Below are 20,689 nucleotides of genomic sequence, written 5' to 3'. Positions count from 1 at the left end.
CTCGGGGTGCTGTCTGGGCTGAGCTGAGCGTCGGAGACGATCTGATTCAATGGATTTCCTCCCCAAATCCCTTTACGCAGAATCCCAATACAGAACAAAAAGAACGCGAGGAACAACCCTTCTGGCCATGGACAGCTCCGAGGACGGAGGGCACAGGCTTCTGTCCGCAACTGTCTGATTATCTCTGCAGGGCCCTGGGGTCTGAGAAGCACAACCAAGTCCCTGAGCAATTCAACCAGTGCCTCTGCCTTCGGGGGGCCCCCGGGCGGGCTCACACAGGATCATGGACCCTCGTATCTCCCCTCCGGGGGTGGACAGCAGACGAAACAAAACAGCGGCCAGAAACAGTCTTCCATCCCGTGCCCACGAAAACGAACAAGCCCACGTTTTCTTTGCATTCTAAAATCACCGTGTAAGCCGGCGCGGTGCTCAATCAAGCCTGTCAGGGAAGTTCCCTGGGAAGCAGGGAACGGAGGATGAGAGTTCGAGGCCAGCCTGGGCATAAACGTTCATGAGACTCCATCTCAACCAATGGCTGGGTGCAGCGGTGAGCACCCGTCATCCCAGCGACGGGGGAAGCGTAATGGCTGGAGGCGGGGGTGGCCTGCTTCTTGTCCCCAGGGACAGGGGACAGCACAAGTGGGAGGACCGAAATCCAGGCTGGCCAGGGCGTCAAGGGAGACCCGACCTCAAATGTCACCAACGGGAAGAAAGGGGGTTGTCGGCGTGACTCAGGTGGTAAAGTACCGACCCAGCAAGCCTGGCGCCATGAGTTCAAACCTCAGCACCTCCAAGAAAGAGCAGCACACCGTGCCTGGTAGCTCTGCCATGGAGGAAGTCCGAGGAAATAAGTGAAATGAAGAGCAGAGAACAGTTGCCTGGAGATGTTTGCACTTGCATGTCTAGAGGGAAGAAACAACCCTCAGCGTTGTTTCTCCTCATTTTTTCTTTTTCTTTTTTTTTTTGGTGCTGGTACTAAGGCTTGAACTACTTTCTACCAAAATAAAAAAATAGGTTAGCGGTTTCCAAATAGCTCCATTACTTATCTTCACGTATTACATGTAAATGGAATACAAATATGCCTCCGCCTTTTTTGTGTGTGTTCTGGTCCTGGGGCTTGGACTCAGGGCCTGGGCTCTGTCCCTGGCTTCTTTTTGCTCAAGGCAGGCGCTCTGCCACTTGAGCCACAGCGCCACTTCTGGCTTTTTTGTGTAGTTTATTGAAACGCACGGCGTTTCCTGCCGGGGCTGCTTTGGGACCACGATGCTCAGATTTCAGTCCCCCGAGTAGCTAGGATGACAGGCATGAGCCGCCAGTACCCGGCTCAGTCCATTTTTCTAGTTATGTAGGAACTATGAAAGAAAACCAAAACGAGATAAAAAAAAAGACGTGCGATCATCACCGAAACAACCCTAAACTGAGCGGGGGAAATTGGGCTCCGATGCGCTGTGTTCAAACCGGGGAGGGAGCACAACCACCCGGTCAGGGTAGTTGGCGTTGGGCCTGGTGCTGACCACAGGAGCACTTGATCGCGGGCCTCCTCTCCTCTGCGAGTCCCTCTCCCCATTGGGCGACGGAGGGTTCGGTCTGCAGCTTGCTGGGGGCCCTTTGTGGTGGCACCCAGAGCTTTCATCCACCATGTTTTCCCAGCGCCCTCCCCCCCACCCCCCGCCAGCCTGGCACCGCCCAAGACCCCTTTCCATGGGCTCTCCGGTCCCCGCATCGCTTACCCAGCCCCGCAGCAGCTCATAGGCCGTGATGCCCAGGGACCACCAGTCCACGGGGTACGAGTACCCGGGGCCCCCGTCCGCGTAGACCTGGAAGACCTCCGGAGCTGTGAAGACAAGACCGAACGGCGCCGTGGGGAAGAGCTCGCGGCCGCCAGCCCTCCGGCAGGGGCCCCAGCGTGATGAGCGCAGCCTTTCCGGGCAGCACCACCAGCGGGCCCTCCTCCAGGGACGGGTTAAGTTGTAACCTCCCTGCACCACCCTTTGAAGAGTAGGAAAAATGAAAACACCGAGTGGGCTGAGCAGCCTCTGTCTGTGCCCAGAAAGGGGTGTGGCTAGGACGCCTGCGCAGGGGCAGCCTTTCATGCAAATGAAGAACTGGGTTTGCTCCAATCGCCTGCACCGGCGGCCTTTCATGCAAATGAAGAACTGGGTTTCCACCAATCGCGGCACCGCTTATGCAAATGAGGGACCACACCGGCAGGGGGGTCCTGCCTGCCTTCGCCTTGCTACTGGACTCCCAGATCTCCAAGCTGGGAGCTAATACATTTCTGTTGTTCCAAACCACTCAGTGTGTGGAGGTCAGTTTGGGGCCCAGGTCACACACTAGATCCGTGGACCTGGGGTGAGGGGCTCTGAGCGTTTTGACATTAAACCCATGCTGTGTACTGGCAACCACCAGGAGGGCCCTGTGGCTTGGGGGGGGTGCCATGATGCATTTTCCCCCTTTTTATGGAGTGTCAGGTACACCGCCGTCACTCAGTAAAAGTGTGTTGACTACACCCTCCCCCGTGCCGTAGAGCCGGTGTGACTCGGCTGATCTGATGGCTGCCTGAGAGGTAGAAACACCCACTGGTGGAGGAAGTTGAGCTTTTCCTCCCGTGAACCATGCCGATGAGCAGCTGAACCATGATTCCCCCGCAGGTTTTAAGCGGAAAGTGAGTTTTGCTTCCCAAGAGGCGGCGGAGCGTCACATAATTGGCCTTCCAGAAAAGCAAGAACAAAGGGAGTACAGTGAAGGGGATGTCCTCCAAGCCCCACTCTGAGTGTGTGAGTGTGTGTGTGTGTGTGTGTGTGTGTGAGCGTGTGTGTGCATCAGGCAGCATTCGATGCCCTATGGGAGCCAGCCAGAGCTCACTTCCCCATCCCGCTGAAATGACGGAGAGCTACCAGGACGGATCCCCAGCCCGGCGCTTCGGGCCTAGCATGTCGCTGAAGGTTGTGTCGGCTGCGGCAGAACGTGGGATGCTAGCCGCCTGTATCCCGTGTGCGTTCGGACTCCCGGGTCCCGGCGTTACCCGACCTCGCTGCTCCCCTCTTGACTGGGAACACAGGATTACCGCCTCCCATCGGAAGGGGACCCTCACAGGACATTTCCTCCTCCCACAGATGCGACAGGCAGCCAAGCCAAGCCGCATCGGAGGAAGTCCGTGTCATCTGCTGCGGACAGGGCTAGACCCCTGGCCTCCTCCCTCCCCTCTGGCTGCGCCACGAGCCATGCCTGGGCACCTCCCTCCGTGGGTCCCCAAAGGCCTCCTTCCACATGCAGCTCATCCAAGCCGGAATCCAGCTCCTCTTCCTGCTCCTTCCCCCGGCTTCTTGGTTCCAGCCAAGGGTCTGCTTAAGCGCACAGTCGTCCCTGCTTTTGGTCATGTGACTGACCCCCAAATTTCTTCTCCCTTCCAGAAACTTTCTCCCCTCCTACCTTCCCATCGTCCACCCCGGTTCTTTTTGGATCTCTGTCTGGGATTCTGCCAGCCTCTCCTCCACCCGCCGTCTCCAGCCTGAGGACCTTTTACCCCACATCTACCGGCGGGGAAGCTTCTCTGGTCGGTGCTGCCCCTGCGTGGCGAGCTCAGAGCGACGAAGTCACCGCGCGGCCTCAGCCCCCGGGCTGGCTGGCGCGGCGGCCTTGGTGAGCTGCGCCACCTCTTCCTGGTGCCTCGGCTTCTTTATCTCGACGAGGAGTAAGGATGTCTGCAGCATGCTGCTACCGCACAAAGAAAGCAAGGCGTGTGTGTGTGCGTGCGCGTGGGCGCATGTGCATGTGTGTGTTACTGTGTTCACACGTCCCAACTATTCCTTTCCAGGCACAGGTGGCTCACGCCTGCAATCCTGGTTACTCAGGAGGCTGAGATGTGAGGATAGCGGTTCAAAGCCAGCCTGGGGAGGAAAGTCTGTGAGAATCTTATCCACAATAAACTACTGGAAGTGGCACTGTGGCTCAAGTGGTACAAGTGTTAGGCTTGAGTAAAAAGAAGCTCAGGGACAGTGTCTGGGCCTTGAGTTCAAACCCCAGGACCAGAAAAAGCAAAACCAAACAAAAACAAAAGCAAAACATTTCATCACACCCTTACCGGTTCTTCTATTTACCCTACAATAAGGATTAAAATCTTAGCATGAGAACATGCTTCGAGGGACGCCGCCAAGCCTTGTCCCTGGCTACGGTCTTCACCGCGCCCATTGTGCCAACTTCAGAGAGGAGGAAGTACCTTGTTTTCAGTCTTCTATGACTTGCTTGATGGTCTTTGGGGGTGCTGCGACACTGGGGAATGAGCCTAGAGTTTTATGCATGTCCCCCCCCCCCAGGTCCTTGTTTGAAATCTTTACCCCGTTTTTCATCATCACGAACTTCCACCCATACTTGAAGACGCGGCTAACTTTCACTCTCGCTTGAGGAATAGCCATCCACGTTCATCGTTTATTCATCTCTTTGCCCTTGTGTTGGTCTCCCCTTTAGCCCACTGCATGTTCTAGATTCTCTCCAAGCTTGCACCCACTCTTCCCTGAAGCAAGGATCTCCCTGTGCTTTGGTAAGAGGACTTTTCCACTGTCTTCCTCGCTGCACTGTGCAGAGCCAGGGCTGAGGCGGCCCCAGGAAAGCCGATCTGCGTGGACAGGCTCGGGGCACTGCATTGGCAAGGAGGCGGGCACATGGCTGGCTGTTTGTCCTTGGGTAGAGCGTCATTTCTGGATGTCAGCCACAGAACGATGCCTCTCTCTTCGTCAGGATGAGATAAAGTGTGACTAATTTCGTCCTGAGACTAGCACAAAGCAAGTGCCCACCTGATGTGCGTTGGTTTGTAATATGTCAATTCATTATTAAATGAGCAATGAACTACATGCCTGAATGAAAGCCCAGCCATGGTACATGTTACACACAAATCCCAAACCGTCCTGGAGCCCTGCCATAACTCTCTGCCCTAAAGTGAGCCAAGAAGCTGTGGGAAGAAGAGAGAAGTAGCAGGTTTGCCACCTCTCTGGATGCCTTGGGGGTAATTTAATTTTCTTTGGCTCCTAGCTTGCCTGATAAATACAGGTGTCACATGTTTGCATATGAACTTGAGATAAAATGAAACTACAGTCTGGGTCTAATCATTTTTCCCTTTCTAGGGATGTTAATAGGAGAAAGAGAACAGAAAACTGGTTTATTACAGTGTAAGAACGTTCTCAGTTGTTGACCAATAGGACTCTACCACATACCTGGGAAGAGGGAGAGGAGAAGTTTCATTGGCTAATGAGTAAATAGGAAGGCTTTGCTAAGGTGCAGACACAAACCAAGACCCAGTACCAAAAAACTGCCTTGTGTTAAATGTGTCAGATTCAACTAGTAGACAGAAATAAAGTTTTCCTGCATCGTGACATTCTAACCTGAAGCATAGGGATAGAATCGACACATTTTACATGGTTAATGTGAAACTGTAAATAAAATCGCATCTCATGTTGATTGAAAAGTTCACTTCTGTACACGTGGAGGCTCTTGAATAATAAAGGCCCTGGCCCAGAAGTGTTTCGGATAGTTTCACTTTGAAATATTTGCACATAAATAATGAGACATCTTGGGGATAGGATCCAAGTCTAAACACAAAATTCACTTGGAAGTCCTGTGCACCACAGACACGGAAGCCAAAGGTAATGTTACATAATGCTTCCCGTGGGCCTTGTCACGGCTGTCCTCTGTCACACAGGTCTGGTGTAGAATCTTCCACCTGTCCTATCTGTCAGCACTCTCATTTTGGAGGATTTGGGGTTTCTGGTTTTTGGATTAGAGAAGCTCTACCTGCAGTGCCTCTGTCTAAAGGATCCTGGACTCTATTTCTCCAAGACAATCAGTGCTGTTTACAATTTCCCACTGAGCTCTCTAGAGAAACCAAGGGCTGTGCTCACACACACACACACACACACACACACGCACACGCACACACGCACATGCGCGCACGCACATACACACACACAGGCATGCACGTCCTGCATGATCTGGCCCTGCCCATTTCTTAAGCTCATCTATCTATCTATCTATCTATCTATCTATCTATCTATCTATCTACCTACCTACCTACCTACCTACCTACGGTCTGTCATGGGACTTGACCTCAGGGCCTGGATGCTGTCCTTGAGCTCTTTTACTCAAGGCTAGCGCCCTTCCACTTTGAGCCACAGTACCACTTCCCATTTTCTGGTGTTTAACTGGAGGTAAGAGTCTCATGGACTTTCCTGCCCAGGCTGGCTTTGAACTGTGATCCTCAGATCTCAGCCTCTTGGGTAGCTATGATTACAGGAGTGAGCCACCAGCACCCAGCTCACTGCATCTTTTATACTGAGCAAATACTGCATCCATGATTCATATATATGATTTCATATATCTCATCTATCTATCATCTCTCTCTCTCTCTCTCTCTCTCTCTCTCTCTCTCTCTCTCTCTCTCTATCAATCTATGTCATAGTGTCAGTCCTGGGAGCCTGAACTCAGGCCTAGGCACTGATCTTGAGCTATTGCTCAAGGCTAGAGAGCTACCATTTGAGGCACAACTCTACTTCTGGCTTTTTTTGGTAGTTAATTGGAGATAAGACGTTCACAGACTTTCCTATCTGGGCTGGCTTTGAACCATGATCCTCAAACCAGTGCCCAGCTTATGGGATATATTTTAGCTATGTCAGATGCAGCAAGACTGGACTTAAAATTTAGAGCACTCAATGTTTACGTTGCAAAAGTAGACAAGCCTCAAATCAATTATCTAAACTTACAACTCAAAAAAAAAGGAATAGGAACAACAAAGTAAACCCTCAGGAAGCAGAAGAAAGTAATAAAGATGAGAGGAAAAATCAATACAATATAGAAACAATAAAGAAAAGCAATAAAGATAAAAACTGGTTCTTTAGAAGAATCAATAAATACGGTAAGCTTCTAAACAAGGTGGCTTAGAAAATGAGAGAGGACACACAAGTCACCAATTAGGAGATGAAAAGTTAGATAAAACAGATGAGTTCTTGGAAAGACATGAACTACTGAATCATTTAAAAATTCTTTTGTTATTGTAAAGGTGATGTACAGGGGGATTACAGTTACATAAGTCAGGTAAAGAGTATGTTTCTTTTCAGACAATGTCACCTAAGTACTGGATCTTAACCAAGACTTAACTTCTTTCCAGAAACTGAACTCATAGTTTCAGCTTTTCTCCATAGAGCTCTCATCTCTTCAGGCCCAACTATGTTTACTGAAGAACTGTGTCAAATGGATGCAGGAATAATACAAGCCTGGCATACAGCCTAGCTCGCTAGGAATAGTCTAATGCCCAAACCACACACAGTTGTTTATGGAAATAAAAAAATGCAGACAACTGTCGGGAATGGCTATACCTTTAAGACCTGGGACTGTGTGGCTATTATCCACTCCTACCTTCCCCCCCCCCACCCCGTCTGGAACCGGAAAGTCAGCCCAAACCAGCCACGCCCTCCATCTGTAAGCACGTGTGCCACCATGGCGCCAGCCTGAGCCCAGGGGGCCGGTCCTGGGGGGACTGTGATCTCCGCCTCTGCGGGAAGTTCCATGACATCACCACGATGGACAGTTCATCAACCAATCGTTAATACCCAGTTAGTCCCTCCTCTTCCTGCCGCCATTACTGTTACATAAACCCCTCCCCTGAATAAAACTTTGGGACGCTCCTGAAGCTTACTCCGAGATGTCCACGTGTACCCGGCCTACTTGGCGAGTATGGGGGGGTGGGGAGGGCATTCTCGCGGCCACACCCGGTCCGGAGCTTACCCTTGGGGCCCTCGCTCCCGCATTACTTCCTACTGGCCAGAGGCTTGCGTGAGAGCGAAAGGGGAACACACAGAGGGGGCAAATAGGCCCGGGATCTACACGGGAGGGGGTTTAAAGTTAGCCCGGCAGACAACTATTCCTCATGAAACTAGGTGTAAGTATTATGAACAAGATACCCATACATTGGTTCCAGAACCAAAGAAAAGGGGAATTTCTTTATGACAGTTCCCAGGGCTATTCTGGGAATGCCAGGGCAGGTCAGCATCTAATCACCATCCAATATATTTCCACAGATTATAGAGGAGAACCCACTTGATTATCTCAAGAGATGCAGGAAAGCTATTGGAAAAAAACTGTATATTCAGTTATAATTTAAAAATGGAAACATGAAACCTCTTCAACTTCTGGTAAAATATGAGAATCTTACACCTGCCATTTTGAAGAGACAAGACACAAAATACTTTCTCACTAAGCACGATCAAGACAAAGTCTATCAAATATTGTAGCTAAGGCAGTACGACCAAAAAAAGAAAATCTAGGTCAGGTGTGGGGTCTCACACCTATATTCTCAGCTACTTGGGAGGAACCTCAATCGAGGGGATCAAGGTTCAAGGCCGATGTTGGAAAAAAGTTGGGACCTTATCTCAACAAAAAGAGGGGTACAATGACATATGTCTACAATTCCAGTTATAGGAGAGAACCATGATTTGGATTGGTCCAGGAATAAAATACCATGAAACACTACCTGGTAAAATAAAAAAGTATCTGGAGGTATGGCCTGCTTAGCAAGCACGAGGCTCTGAGGTCAACACTTGGATAACAGGTGTCAGGACCAAAGGAAACGAAGCCAGGGGAGCGGAGTACCCTGCAAAATGACACTTCCCCAAAGATGTCCCAAAGAAAACACGGGTTTCAATTACGCACCGAGAGATAGCTGGGTGCCTAAGACCGCAGGCCCTGAGTGATGGACAGCAGGTTATCTTCTAGGATGTCTCTTAACGCCTGAGGGGGGGGGGGGTCCTCTGGGCACAGTGGCAGCCCGGGGTGGCTGAGCGTGTGCGTGAGCAGGGCCTGGCTTGCGGGGCCTCTGAGGGCGTAGGAGAGAGAAGGGTGGGGCTGGCCACAGCAGACCACACGGTCCTGGGAAACTTACCCATGTAAGGCTTGGTGCCGGCCATGGAGGAAGCCTTTTCTACTCCCCTGACCACCGTGGCGATGTTGAAGTCTGTGATGTGAACGTGGCCTGGGGGGAGAGAAGGAGAGGCTGCAGTTAGCGAGCGCGGTGGGTGCTGGGCTCCTTCCCGTGTTCCCTCCTAAGGCTGAGATCTGCCCGCCGGGGAGCAGGGAGTAGCCATGACCTGCTCATATTTGATCTGGCTCTTAAACAGTGCCCGTTCTGTGTACATATTTGTGAACGCGCACGTCAGCTGGCACTGCAGGTGTATTCTTTGCAAGTAAGGATATTTGTAGTGAGGGTCAGAGCACAAGTTGTACGGATGAAGAGTTTCGAGACCCCGATTCGGAAACAGGCTCCAGGCCGCAGGCGAGCTCAGTCTATCCGGGCTCCACACAGGACACCCTCCAGGGCCCCCCATGGGGGGGGGCCGGGGCTGTGTGCTGTCTGCTGTGCTCCGTGGGCCCTTAGCCTTGACCTTGGTGAACCTAGCAGGTGAGGACAGAGTGGGAACACTTTCTGCCCTGTGCTACCATGGCAGCAGAGGGGTATGGAGGGGCTGGGGGAACCCCAGGGATGCGAAGAAAGGAAGAGGACAGGGAGGAAGGAAGGAAGGAAGGAAGGAAGGAAGGAAGGAAGGAAGGAAGGAAGGAAGGAAGGAAGGGGCGGTGCTGGGGTACAGAAGTCGAGAGAAGGACAGGGTGGGGAGGGAGGAACCAGAACCAGATCCTTGAACCACACGTCTCCCTGGAGTTAAGCTTCTCTCGACGTGTCCTCAGGCCTTGTGAAATGGCTGGTGGGACCGTGGGCCAGTGGCTGACTTCTGCGGTCCGAGCCACCGGGAGGCTGTGAAGGTCAGACTGGGCCCCAGCGCCGGACCCCCTCTCCAGTCAGGAGCGGAGCAGGGGGGCGCGTGCTTGTCATCTTAGCTACGGGAAAAATGTGTGTAGGCAGATCCTGGTCCCAGGCTGGTTTAACTATATACACATGACCGCTAATGTAAAAGAAAGATCACTGAAAGGACTTGGGGCAGAGTTCATGAGGTAGAGCGCCTGCGGGACAGGCACCGGGCCTCGGTTCTCTCTCCATTCTCACCACGTGTGAAGGTGATGAGGAGGACGGCGGTTGTGTCTGGGATACAGACTTATGCAGATGGGAACATAGGCAGATCTGACCTTGGCTTGAAGGGCAGCTTCTGGAGCCATGCCCAGAGGCCCCAGGAGAGGCGGCCGGAGAGGCGTAGCCAATGCCGTCAGCCATGGTGGACAGGAGGAGCACCAGCAGCCCCGCTCGCGTGCACGCCGCACACCTCAGCGTGCTGCTGGCCAGCTCCCTGCCCGGGCCCGCGGGCAAGGCGCAAGTAGCCATGTCGTGATGGCTCCCAAGGCCCGCCACGCGACGGTGAGCCAGGCAGGAGCCTCGGGCCAGGTGTTTTCTGGGGTATGGGTTGTGCGAGTGTGAGCTCTTCACGCTACTCTCCCGCTGAGGCGTGGCTCACAACTATTTTCTCTAGCCCGGGCTGACCCTGTGCATCGTCTAAGTTCCCCCATTTGTAAGACCAACAGACAAATCCCTCCTCCTGGCTGAACGGTGGGGTGTGCCAGGGTGCGCGTACCCTCAGTGTACCCCATGCCCGAACAGCTCCGTCCACGGAGGCTCGCTTCCCCACCGTCCCCCAGCAGCGATGGGGCGTCCGAAGCAGGCAGCCTGCATGCCGACTGTTGAGCTGGATTTAAACTCACCTAAAGACTACATTTCCCAGCCTCCCTTGCAGCTGATCATTTCCCAGCCTCCCTTGCAGTGTCATCTATGACCAGGTAGTAACCCATGGGTGTAAGCAGCATGCTGTATAGGATAGAAGTTGAGAGAAATGATCTTTCTGGAAGCTTCAGGAAATGAAGAGTTTTCTGTCTTTGGCCAGTGTCAGGGAGCAGGGTGAAGAACTGAAGACCACGTACGTGGAATTACGCTTAACTGGCTAGGACTGCTGGCGTCGGGCTCTGGGTCAGCAGCCACTGTTGGAAGTGTTCCTAGAGCAACTTGCTAACTGTGGGGCCAGGCAGGTTGCCGGGCCTCGGCGAGCCTCAGATTCCTCCTCTGTCAAGGGGAATTGATATGAATAAGTTCCTTGCAAGGTGGTTACGGGATTAAACAGAGTGACCAGAACATAGTGATTTTTTGAGCAAAGACCTAAAGGAGAGAAGAGGAAGCTGTCGGATCTCTGGAGGAAGAGCACTGCGGGCACAGGGAACTCTGAGACCCCCCAGGAGGCTGGGAAGTTAACGGGATGTGGTACAGGGGTCAGAACCAAACGGCGTCACTCACATCCAACGCGAATGTAATGGGGCGGAGAGGCTTGGCGTGGCGTCCCCTCCCGTGGCTCTGCCCGCCACGAGGGACCCCAGCGGCCACCCTGCCAAAATAACAAGCTTGTGGCTAGGGCCTCCCGTGTGAGGACATCTTCACAGTAACGTCCTGTCCAAACTCTAAGCAGCCTTCCAAAGCTCCAAACTTCCCGTCTTCCAGGAAGACCGCCCTCAGCCAGTACAGGGGGACGCCTCCATAGCCGTGAACTTTCCCCTCAGGGTAACTTGGACACACACTGCTTTGAGATCCCTTCCCTTGCCTCAACCTCCCAGGCCGTCTACAACCCATCATGCCACACGCGTCCCTCCTCCTCCTCCACTCAGTGCAGAATAAACACAGCTTTCTTTAGGGCCTGTCTCTGCAAACGGTTGGGTGTTGTTGCTTCGGCTGTGTCTCCGTCATTCTGGGCTGTTCTGACACAGTGTCTTTGAGAGAGGTAGCCTAAACAGCCAACCTTTATCTACGGAAGCTCTGGAAACTCAGAGGGGCAGGGGCAGGGGCAGGGACCAAGACAAGTTGGGGTTTTGGTGAAGTCACTGTTAGGCTTCTAACATCTATGTCCAAATTTCAGCTGCTCATCATTGGCTCATGTCTGTAATCCTAGCTACTCTAGACACTGGAAATGAAAGATTAAGGTTCAAAGCCGTCCCAGGCAGAAAAGTCTGTGGCATTATTATCTTCAACTAACCACCGAGAAGCTGGAAGTGGCACTGTGATTCAAGTGGTAGGTAGATCCTGAGCAAAAAAAAAAAGAAAACAGCTCAGGGTCCGCACCCAGGCCTTGAGTTCTAGCCCTAGGACTGGCACATATGCACAAAAACCTACATCCATGGGATAGAGACGGGAGCCTCTGCGAGGGTGTAGGTCACAAGGGCTCAACCCGAGGAGGGTAGAATCAGGAACACCCTCCCCGAGCCTTCCAAAGGCATGCCACACAGCCCTCTGCCTTCCGCACCCGCAGTGGACTTCCGTGGTGTGTGGAGACTCGATTTCTAGTTGGCTTTCAGGATTCACAGTGACCTGAGCCAGAGGGCAGAGAGGCACTGTCAAAACCAAGCAACTAGATAGAGGCCGGGAGCTGACCACCCAGGAGGCTCCTGGCTAAGGATACTGTGCTTCATGCAGATGGAAGAGCCAGCCTACCCCCCACGCAGGAGCACGTGGCCCGAGCAAGCACGAAACCAATCTTCCTTCTGCTTATCTTCGTGGAGATCACAGTGGACTTATCGCAGGGCAGCAGCAGAAGTGGGGGGGGGGGGGAAGAAGCCAATTGTGCTCCACGCACAAGCTTAGGCAGCTTTCATTTGGCTCGGCAGCAGGAAGATGGATGGGTTTCGGAACATGCCTTCGCGGGATAAAGGGTGATGTGCCCCTGGGATTTCTCTGTTCTATTGGATTTGGCTTCTTCCCATGCTGTGGTCATAGGGGGCGATGCGAGGCTTTAAAAAGCAATGCGTCTGCCAGGCTGCCCCTGGGCAGAGGTCAAGGGGGAAAATCCCGAGCTTAGAATGGCAGCATTCCTGAGGGCGATGGCTCTCACTGCAGCGATCTGGGAGGGGCATTTCCTCCGGACTCATTCCTTCTGGACACTCTGTGACGGCACTGTTTGCGACAGCATTGAGCTGCCGCCCTGTGCAGACCATACCGCAAGACCTCACAACAGCTCATATCTTCCGCCTGCTCTGCCCTTTCCCCCTCCTCCTTGGCTCCAGATGCCACAGCACTGGATTTCTGTGTGGATCAGGTAAGAGTCACAGCGGTCTGGCGGATCCACCTCCCTTCTTCCTGGCTCTGTGTCCCAGCCCCAAAGGGCTTCATGTTTCTGACTCTCTTGCAGCTACATCTTGGGCTTGGGTTCTACAGAGGAGATGCATTTGGGTAAGGATTGGTGAGAGGAAGCAGAAATCATGTTTCTGTGATGTCCACGTTCAGACTTCAGAGATGTCAGATGCAGAGTTGCACTTTGAACTAGTGTGATCACCTATCCAATCTGAGAGATATTGTGTGTGTGTGTGTGTGTGTGTGTGTGTGTGTGTGTGTGTGTGTGTGTGTGTGTACTACTGAGGCTACAATACATCTTTTTGTGAAGATAGCAATTTGCTAACTCTGCCCAGGCTGGCCTTCAACTCAAGATTTCCCCCCTGCCTTTGCCTCCCAAGTAGGTTGGATTAAACGTATGCATCATCAGGTCCCGGCCCTTGGCATTTTTTTTTTTTTTTTTTTGCCAGTCCTGGGCCTTGGACTCAGGGCCTGAGCACTGTCCCTGGCTTCTTCCTGCTCAAGGCTAGCACTCTGCCACCTGAGCCACAGCGCCCCTTCTGGCCATTTTCCATATATGCGGTGCTGGGGAATCGAACCGAGAGCTTCAATACTCCCAGCCCGGCATTTGGTTCTTAACCTTCACTGAGCATCATAACACGGAAGGAAGATGCAGAATTCAGAGGCCCCCGGCCACTGTCCTGAGGCAGGACAGGACTGGCTTCTGAGTTCCTACGGCCAAAGGTCAGTGGATAATTTCCCTAAGACCAAAGTGGCTGAGCCATCGCAACGTCCGTAAGAACTGGCGGAGCCATCGGCCTGGTGCCATGCTGTGAGAGGTGTGGTCCGTGGGCCAGTTGTGCCAGCCTCCCCTGAGAGCTACGGGAAGGAAGAGGCTCGGGCCCCACGTCAGGCCTCCCGGGTCAATCTAAGAAGATGCCCAGGCAGTGCATGTGGAAGCTTCCGAGGTGGCATGGATAACAGCGCAGTGGCGGGGCCATCACTAAGCTTGTGTTTGCCAGCACACACGGTCTCATTTTGTGTGCCCACAACCCTGCAAGTGGGGCACCCCTCCTCCCTCTTACGGAAGTCAGCATGGAGGCTCAGAGAGGTAAATGACTTCCGAGTCACAGGCTTATTATGGTGGAAGGGCTGAGGCTGGAGAGCAAGGGATGCTAGGCCCATTCCGTGCGATGCCTGGTCCTCTTCAAACGGACACCTGGATAGCAATGATTTCCCGGCACCTCCAAGAGATTCAGCTCAACACAGACCACAAGTGGACTCAGATGCTTTCCTTACCCTAAAATCCAACCCCCCGGGATCTCCCCATCCCGATTCCCCAGTGTCCCACACTGTCCACGAGGAATTCCTGGGAAAGGGGCCCAGACTCACCGTGCTCGTCCAGTAGGATGTTGTCTGGCTTGATGTCTCTGTAAGAGAAGAAAGCGGGATGTAGGCGGTGTGATCACTGGGCCACCCAAGAATCCATCTCAGACTTAGCGTGTCAGGACCGAGGTGGTCCCAGCCTGCTGTCTCCACTGGAACCGGGTCCCAGGCAGAGGCAGAACGTGCAGGGAACTTCTGTCTTACTCACTTCTCCTTCTGGGAAATGCAGGGAGACTGATTTTTTTTTTTCTTAGCATGTTCTTAATCTTTGACCTCTCAATTTCAGGCTGTTGTAACGGCCAGAAGAAATCATGAACCTGCATGCTGAAGTTACTGTTTCTCTTGTGATAGTGGAGACAGGAGTGGGGGAGAGGTCTGTGGCACGGGCAGGGGGCACATTTCTGCTCTCCTGTCCTGGCTTCCTCCAGGGGTGACATGAGATCTAGACACAAGAGGTCAGGCAGGCACTGTGCAGGTCTGAAGACTGATCAATGCCAGCACTGGAGCCAAGTCCAGGTCTCGGCCTTGATTTGTGTTGTCTGTGATCTAACAATTACATTTGTATCTTTAAATAGCTATAAAAGCAGTATCACACACACACACACACACACACACACACACACACACACACACACACAGAGCCAACACAGAAGAACACACAACAGATCCAGATGTGGTCCTGAAGTCCTAGTCACTTTATGGAGAGCATTCGCTGACCCCTTGTTAGTGAAACAGTGTTCAACACGCCACAAAGCCAGGAGGGGAAGTTTCTGTTATGTTCCACCTTGTATCACCATTCTTGCGAAGGGCCTCTCAGTCCGAGTGGCACTTTTTGAAGGTGAGCTTTTCTACCTGCACAGTTGCCTTTCTGCACTTAGCACTCTGCTGATTGTATAAACACACACGGGACATGGGTGAACAGAGGAATAGAAGGAAGAGTGCATGGCCAGCCTAGCTCCACCCTTGATTTACTGTCAGTGTGCGGGTAACTGCTGAGCTCTGTATTAAAACCATAGATTTCGGAAACCTGCACCCCCCAAAAACTCATTTATAATACATGTCCAACTATTGAGACTAATGACAGCTTTCTTGGAAATAAAGAGCAATGGCTCCTGAGTTTATCAAATATTAATTCCACCTGAACACAGACTGAGATGATTGGTGGTAAATTCATGCGATGCCTTCTTGGGAAGGAAAGGGAACGTTTGGCTTGTGTATTTACATTTTTTACTTTTTGTCATTGTGGCTTTTCAAGCCTATGAATTTGGATGACCACTAGGTAAGTGAGCGCCTGCTGCCGCACTCACAAAACATCCCTGCGGCCAGTGATGGTGCAGTCGACGTGGTCAGGACGACGTGGTCAGGTTGACGTGGTCAGGTCGATGTGGTCAGGACGATGTGGTCAGGAAGACGTGGTCAGGTCGACGTGGTCAGGTCGACGTCGTCAGGACGACGTGGTCAGGACGACGTGGTCAGGATGACGTGGTCAGGATGACGTGGTCAGGATGACGTGGTCAGGTTGACGTGGTCAGGTCGATGTGGTCAGGACGATGTGGTCAGGAAGACGTGGTCAGGTCGACGTAGTCAGGATGACGTGGTCCAGACAATGTGGTCAGGTTGACATGATCAGGTTGATGTGGTCCAGACAACGTGGTCAGGACGACATGGTCAGGATGACATGGTCAGGATGGTGTGGTCAGGGAGCCGGGATCTGGAATGGCGGGTGGAACAATGCGCTGCCAACCGCGTCCATCCGCTCATGAATGCGAACGCGGCTTCGTTTGGAGACCCGCTTTGTGCCTATGCAATTCTCCGAGGATGTTCAGTTGAAATTACCATGGATTCGGGCGGGCTCATATCCAGTGACCTGTGTCTTCCTAAAAGAAAAGGGGTGGGAATCTGAACACACAGACACAAGGAAGCAGACAGCTACGTGGACACAGGGATGGGTATTGGAGCAATGCAGCCACAAGACAAGGAATGCTCGGAGCCAGCAGAAGCCAGGAACAGGTCCTCCCAGGTTCTCCAAAGCAAGCATGGACTACTTCTGGCTAGAAGAAAGAGAGAGCGGATGCATGGTATTCTAAGACACCCAATCGGTGGCATGTCCTTGGCAGCCAGAGCAAGTTGCCACACTGACATGGCGGAGGAGGAGACCACAAAGGAAGATCGCCTTTCTCAAGGGACAGCTGGGAGCACATCACTGGACAAGCGCCCTGCTTATCCAAGCCCCGCATCCACACCAGGAAGGCCCCACGCACAGCACCTAGAGCCATGATAACAGGGACACAGGTGTCATGAGTGTGGCCATCAGACGCGTCAGCTCCCAGGGGAAGGGCTGTCCTGCAGGAGAGGGCACAGGAAGGTCCCGGCGGCTGGGATGTTCCCGTCTGTGGCTGTCTCCTCTGCGGGGTGGGTTGAGGGTGTGGGGCCTGTCCTGGTCCTTCTGTGTCCGCTCTTAGCTGAGAGCAGAATCACAAGCACTGTGATCGTGGAGGACATAAAATGCAAGACAGAGCAGCCCGGTGGACCTGGCGTCTTGGGGGGGGGGGGGTTGAGGAATGGCATGAGATCGAGTGCAGAAGAAAAGAGCTCTGAAGAAAACAAATCAGCAGAGGGGCCAGGCCTTCAGGACTTGGCTAGGGAAGAAACGGTGACCGGGATGGACATCTGGAGGGCGAGGAGAAGCTGGGTGTGCAGAGTTCAGAGTCCAGGTTCTCCTTCTGCAGGGGAGGCAGCAGGAGATCAAGAGAAGTAATTTGAGCTGCGGCCTGCCGCCAGCCCGTAGAATGCGGCCACGAAGGCCGAGTGGCAGTCCCTCTGTCTGCCCCTTCCAGTGCACTGGAAGCTGACACGTGTCACTGGGGTCCCCGGGGGGGGGGGGGGGAATGGGCAGGGGCCTCTGGGAGAGGACAGTAGTATGGCCACCGACACTGCATTCTGCAGGCATAAGGACTGGCTTCTGCCGTCCACCACAAGGGCCTGGCGGGGGGGGATTCCAAGTTGTCCAGGGGCAGCAGGCTTGCATTTCTATGAGACACTGAAGGAACGGCCCGGGAGAGCTGGGCTGTCCTTCCACCAGCGGGTCTACATCACAAGCGGTAGTAACTGGCTAGAAGGCCCTGTGCTCTTGAGGCATTTGCTCGGAGCCTTGTTTTTCTCCTCTGGAAAGCAGGACAGTCGCTACACCGTCAGGTACTAAGACTACCCGGGAAGTCTCCCTGCGTGCAGCACGGCTCCCAGTGCAGAGAAAGGGGTGAAGTTGGCAGGCGCTGCTTTTATTGTTATTCTTGGCAGCAGTGGATATTGAGCCCAGGGCTTTGCACGTTCTAGGCAGCTGCTCTACCACTGGAGCCACAACGCCGTCCTTCTGTGCTTCCATGATCTTTCTTGTTTGTTTGCTTGCTTTGGCTAGACCGCCAGTTTCTGCTGAACCCATTCTGCTGAAGCTGGAATTGCAGGTGCAACTGATGAGATATGGGGTCTTGAGAATTTTCCTGCCTAGGCTGGCCCAGAATCATAACCCTCTCCATCTCAGCCTCCCGGGTAGCCGAGCCGAGACACGGGCAGGGCCACACGCAGCTTTCCGTTGGCTGGAACAGAGTCTCTTCCACGTTTTTCCGGGGCTGGCTGTGAGCTTCAGTTCTCCCCATCCCCACCCCCAGAGTAGCTAAGATGGCAGGTGTGTGTCGCGGTCGCCTGACCCTACTTGCTCTTCGTGAAGGAGCCTGGGAGAACTCTGGTGACGAGTCTCAACCTTCCGCCAAGCGGATTAGGTCTCTTCTGGATGACATTCGCCGGGCACTGGGGCAGAGCTGGGGGAAGCCGCGGGGGGCCGAGTCTCTTGGAGATTTAATAGGAAGACCGTTTTAGGGGAGAGCGTCTTATCGGAGCCGTCCTCTGCTCTGGTTCCGGCATCATTTCCTCGGGCTCTGTTTTTCGCAGTGATCACATCTCAGCCCCAAGCATCATCTTGCTGGGAATGAGCTCATGCGTCCAGCGAGAGGCCCGGGAAGCGAGGCGTGGATGGCGGGGGGGGGGTGCTGAGGATGTTTTCCGAGGACAGGCCCGTAATTTTAGAGCTGCCGGGCCAAATGACACTGATGGGAAGTGGGCAGGAGCGGTGATAAAACCTGGTCCTGCGCTTGAATTCTTCCTCAGCCCCCAAATCAAACACACTGTTAAAATGTCAGCGGGGCTGTTTTAAAAATAGCACAGACGTGACTGTGTGTCTGTGGAGCCCGGGCCGCCAGGGAGGGCCGCAAGGCCATGGCCGCCCGCACCCCGTGTAAAGGGCTGCTTAGCCACGAGGCTGGAAATCGCAGGCAGTGATAAAGACCAAGAAAACTTGGGGGGGGGGCGGGGGGGGGGAAGTGGGCATGCGTGGGATCTGCGTGGGATGTGGAGGAACCACAGTGCTCGCGTGGGGAGTTCTGATTGGAGGGGAGGGGAGGGCAAACCCCGGGCCCCAAGGTCCCGTCCTGAGCCTGCCTCTTGCTCTCTCTGGCTGGGCGGCCATGCACATCCTACGCTCTCAGTTCTCGCAGAAGCCCACTGGCTAGCGGTGCCCACGCTGCGTGCTCCGGAGGGAGATTGGGCCACATGGTGCTGGTGCCTGGAAGCCAGGCACCAGGAGGCAAAGATGGGCAGTGCTGGGGGCTGGCCATGGAGGGCGGCCGGGGCAGCCACCGGGGCTGCGGACCCACGGCTCAGCCAGACGGAAGGGGGCGAGCCAGGGGGGACGGGAGGCTCCTGAACCTGGCGCCTGAGCTTCAGAACCTCTGACCATGTCGGCATGATTCCTTTCCCGGAAACGTGACAGTGAATAAGGTGGACACCACTGCTGTCCATTAACTAGTTCTTCCTTCCTTCCTTCTTTTCCTGCTCCCTCCCTTCTCTGTCCATCTTCCCCCCCTCCTTCCTTCCTGCCTTCCTTCCTCTCTCCCTCCCTCCCTCCTTTCCTTCTTCCCCTTCGTTTCTCTCTGTGTCTGTCTGTCTGTCTCTCGCTTCTTGTGATGGCAGGGACTGCATACCAACCACAGCATGCAGCCACAATGCCCTAACACTCACAGAGGCACCGATGAGATGAACAAGCACCCTTTGTTGAGCTCTTGCTCTCTGACAAGGACAAGCAAGGGAAGCATGCTCCGTGGGTATCACAGAGGGTAGCGTGGCTGTTTGGTACCGGGTACCGAGGAAGCATTTTGTACGTCACTTTACATAGCCTTGGGGAGACTAGTGAGGAAAGAGGCTGGTTCCCACGGGGATTGTGATGTGCCCCCCCCCCACCTTGTTCCTTACGAGGGAGAATGGCAGCAGAGATGAGACCCATTCTTAGGGTGGGGCTCTGCTCTCCAGTGGGGTGAATGGAGACATAGATAACAATTCGGTTCTCAGAATTCCAATAGGCACCAAGGTAATGCAAGATGCGTGCTCACAATTAAAATTTCAAATTACCCTATTTGTATTCCAGGCTGCCTTTCATTACAAATGTGCACATTCAAGGCCACGTTTCTCTATAGAGTCACCCGAAGGCTTCAGCAGGGACGAATCTGGCCCTGGCCAACCCAGACGCACGCTCGGGCGGCACATTGTGGTGGGCAGACCGAGGGCCCCGCGTGACCAGGTCACCTCAGAGATGACAGGGCGACACTGAGGTGTGGGTGGCAACTTCAAATCCATCGACACGAGACACCAAAGAGACCCACCCAGAAACACACGTGTACGGGATAGCTACCATTCAATTTAAGGGCCTTGAAGCAAACTTCCGCCCCCCCCCCCCTTCGGCAGATCTGGGGTTTGAACTCAGGGTTTGCACTTGCTGGCCGGGCACGCTGCCACTCCAGCCATGCCTTCAGCCCCCTTGGTTCTGGTTACGTTTTAAAGATAAGCTCTTGCTTTTCACCAGAGCACCATGTTCTACTGCATCTGCTACTGCAAGTGTGCACTCCTGAGCGACAGCTCCGGCCTCACCCGTCCAGGGAGACTCCACCCACAGCTCTGTTTGACACTTGCTCCTTGCCTGGTGACGTTTTTGAAATCCTCTGCGCATGAGCAACAGCTCAAGCCCTTATTCTACTGTGTGCAGGGGTCTCGAGGTCCGCGTCGGTCACACGGGGTAAGACGAAACCGGGGATTTCAGGGAGAGCGCCCAGTTCTTGGCAGTCAGCAGTGGGTGGCTGGGTGCACGGTGGTTGTGTCTCCCAGTCCTCTCCCCAGCAATGCTTTCTT

At 53.7% G+C, this 20,689-nt stretch overlaps 1 protein-coding gene across 1 annotated transcript in view; it reads right to left on the bottom strand.

The window, feature by feature from the left end:
- Positions 1-20,689, bottom strand: part of Stk32b (serine/threonine kinase 32B) — a 119,710-nt gene that overhangs the window by 7,642 nt on the left and 91,379 nt on the right. The window contains exons 5-7 of the mRNA XM_048364216.1: positions 14,465-14,502; positions 8,927-9,016; positions 1,731-1,834 (exon numbers count right to left, since the gene is read on the bottom strand). Coding sequence (XP_048220173.1) covers positions 1,731-1,834; positions 8,927-9,016; positions 14,465-14,502 — 232 coding nt within the window. The remainder of the gene's footprint in view (positions 1-1,730; positions 1,835-8,926; positions 9,017-14,464; positions 14,503-20,689) is intronic.

Source organism: Perognathus longimembris, chromosome 16 (assembly GCF_023159225.1).
Source record: "Perognathus longimembris pacificus isolate PPM17 chromosome 16, ASM2315922v1, whole genome shotgun sequence".
NCBI lineage: Eukaryota > Metazoa > Chordata > Mammalia > Rodentia > Heteromyidae > Perognathus > Perognathus longimembris.
Note: the sequence above shows the minus strand (reverse complement) of the source record. Positions and strands in the feature narration are given on the sequence as shown.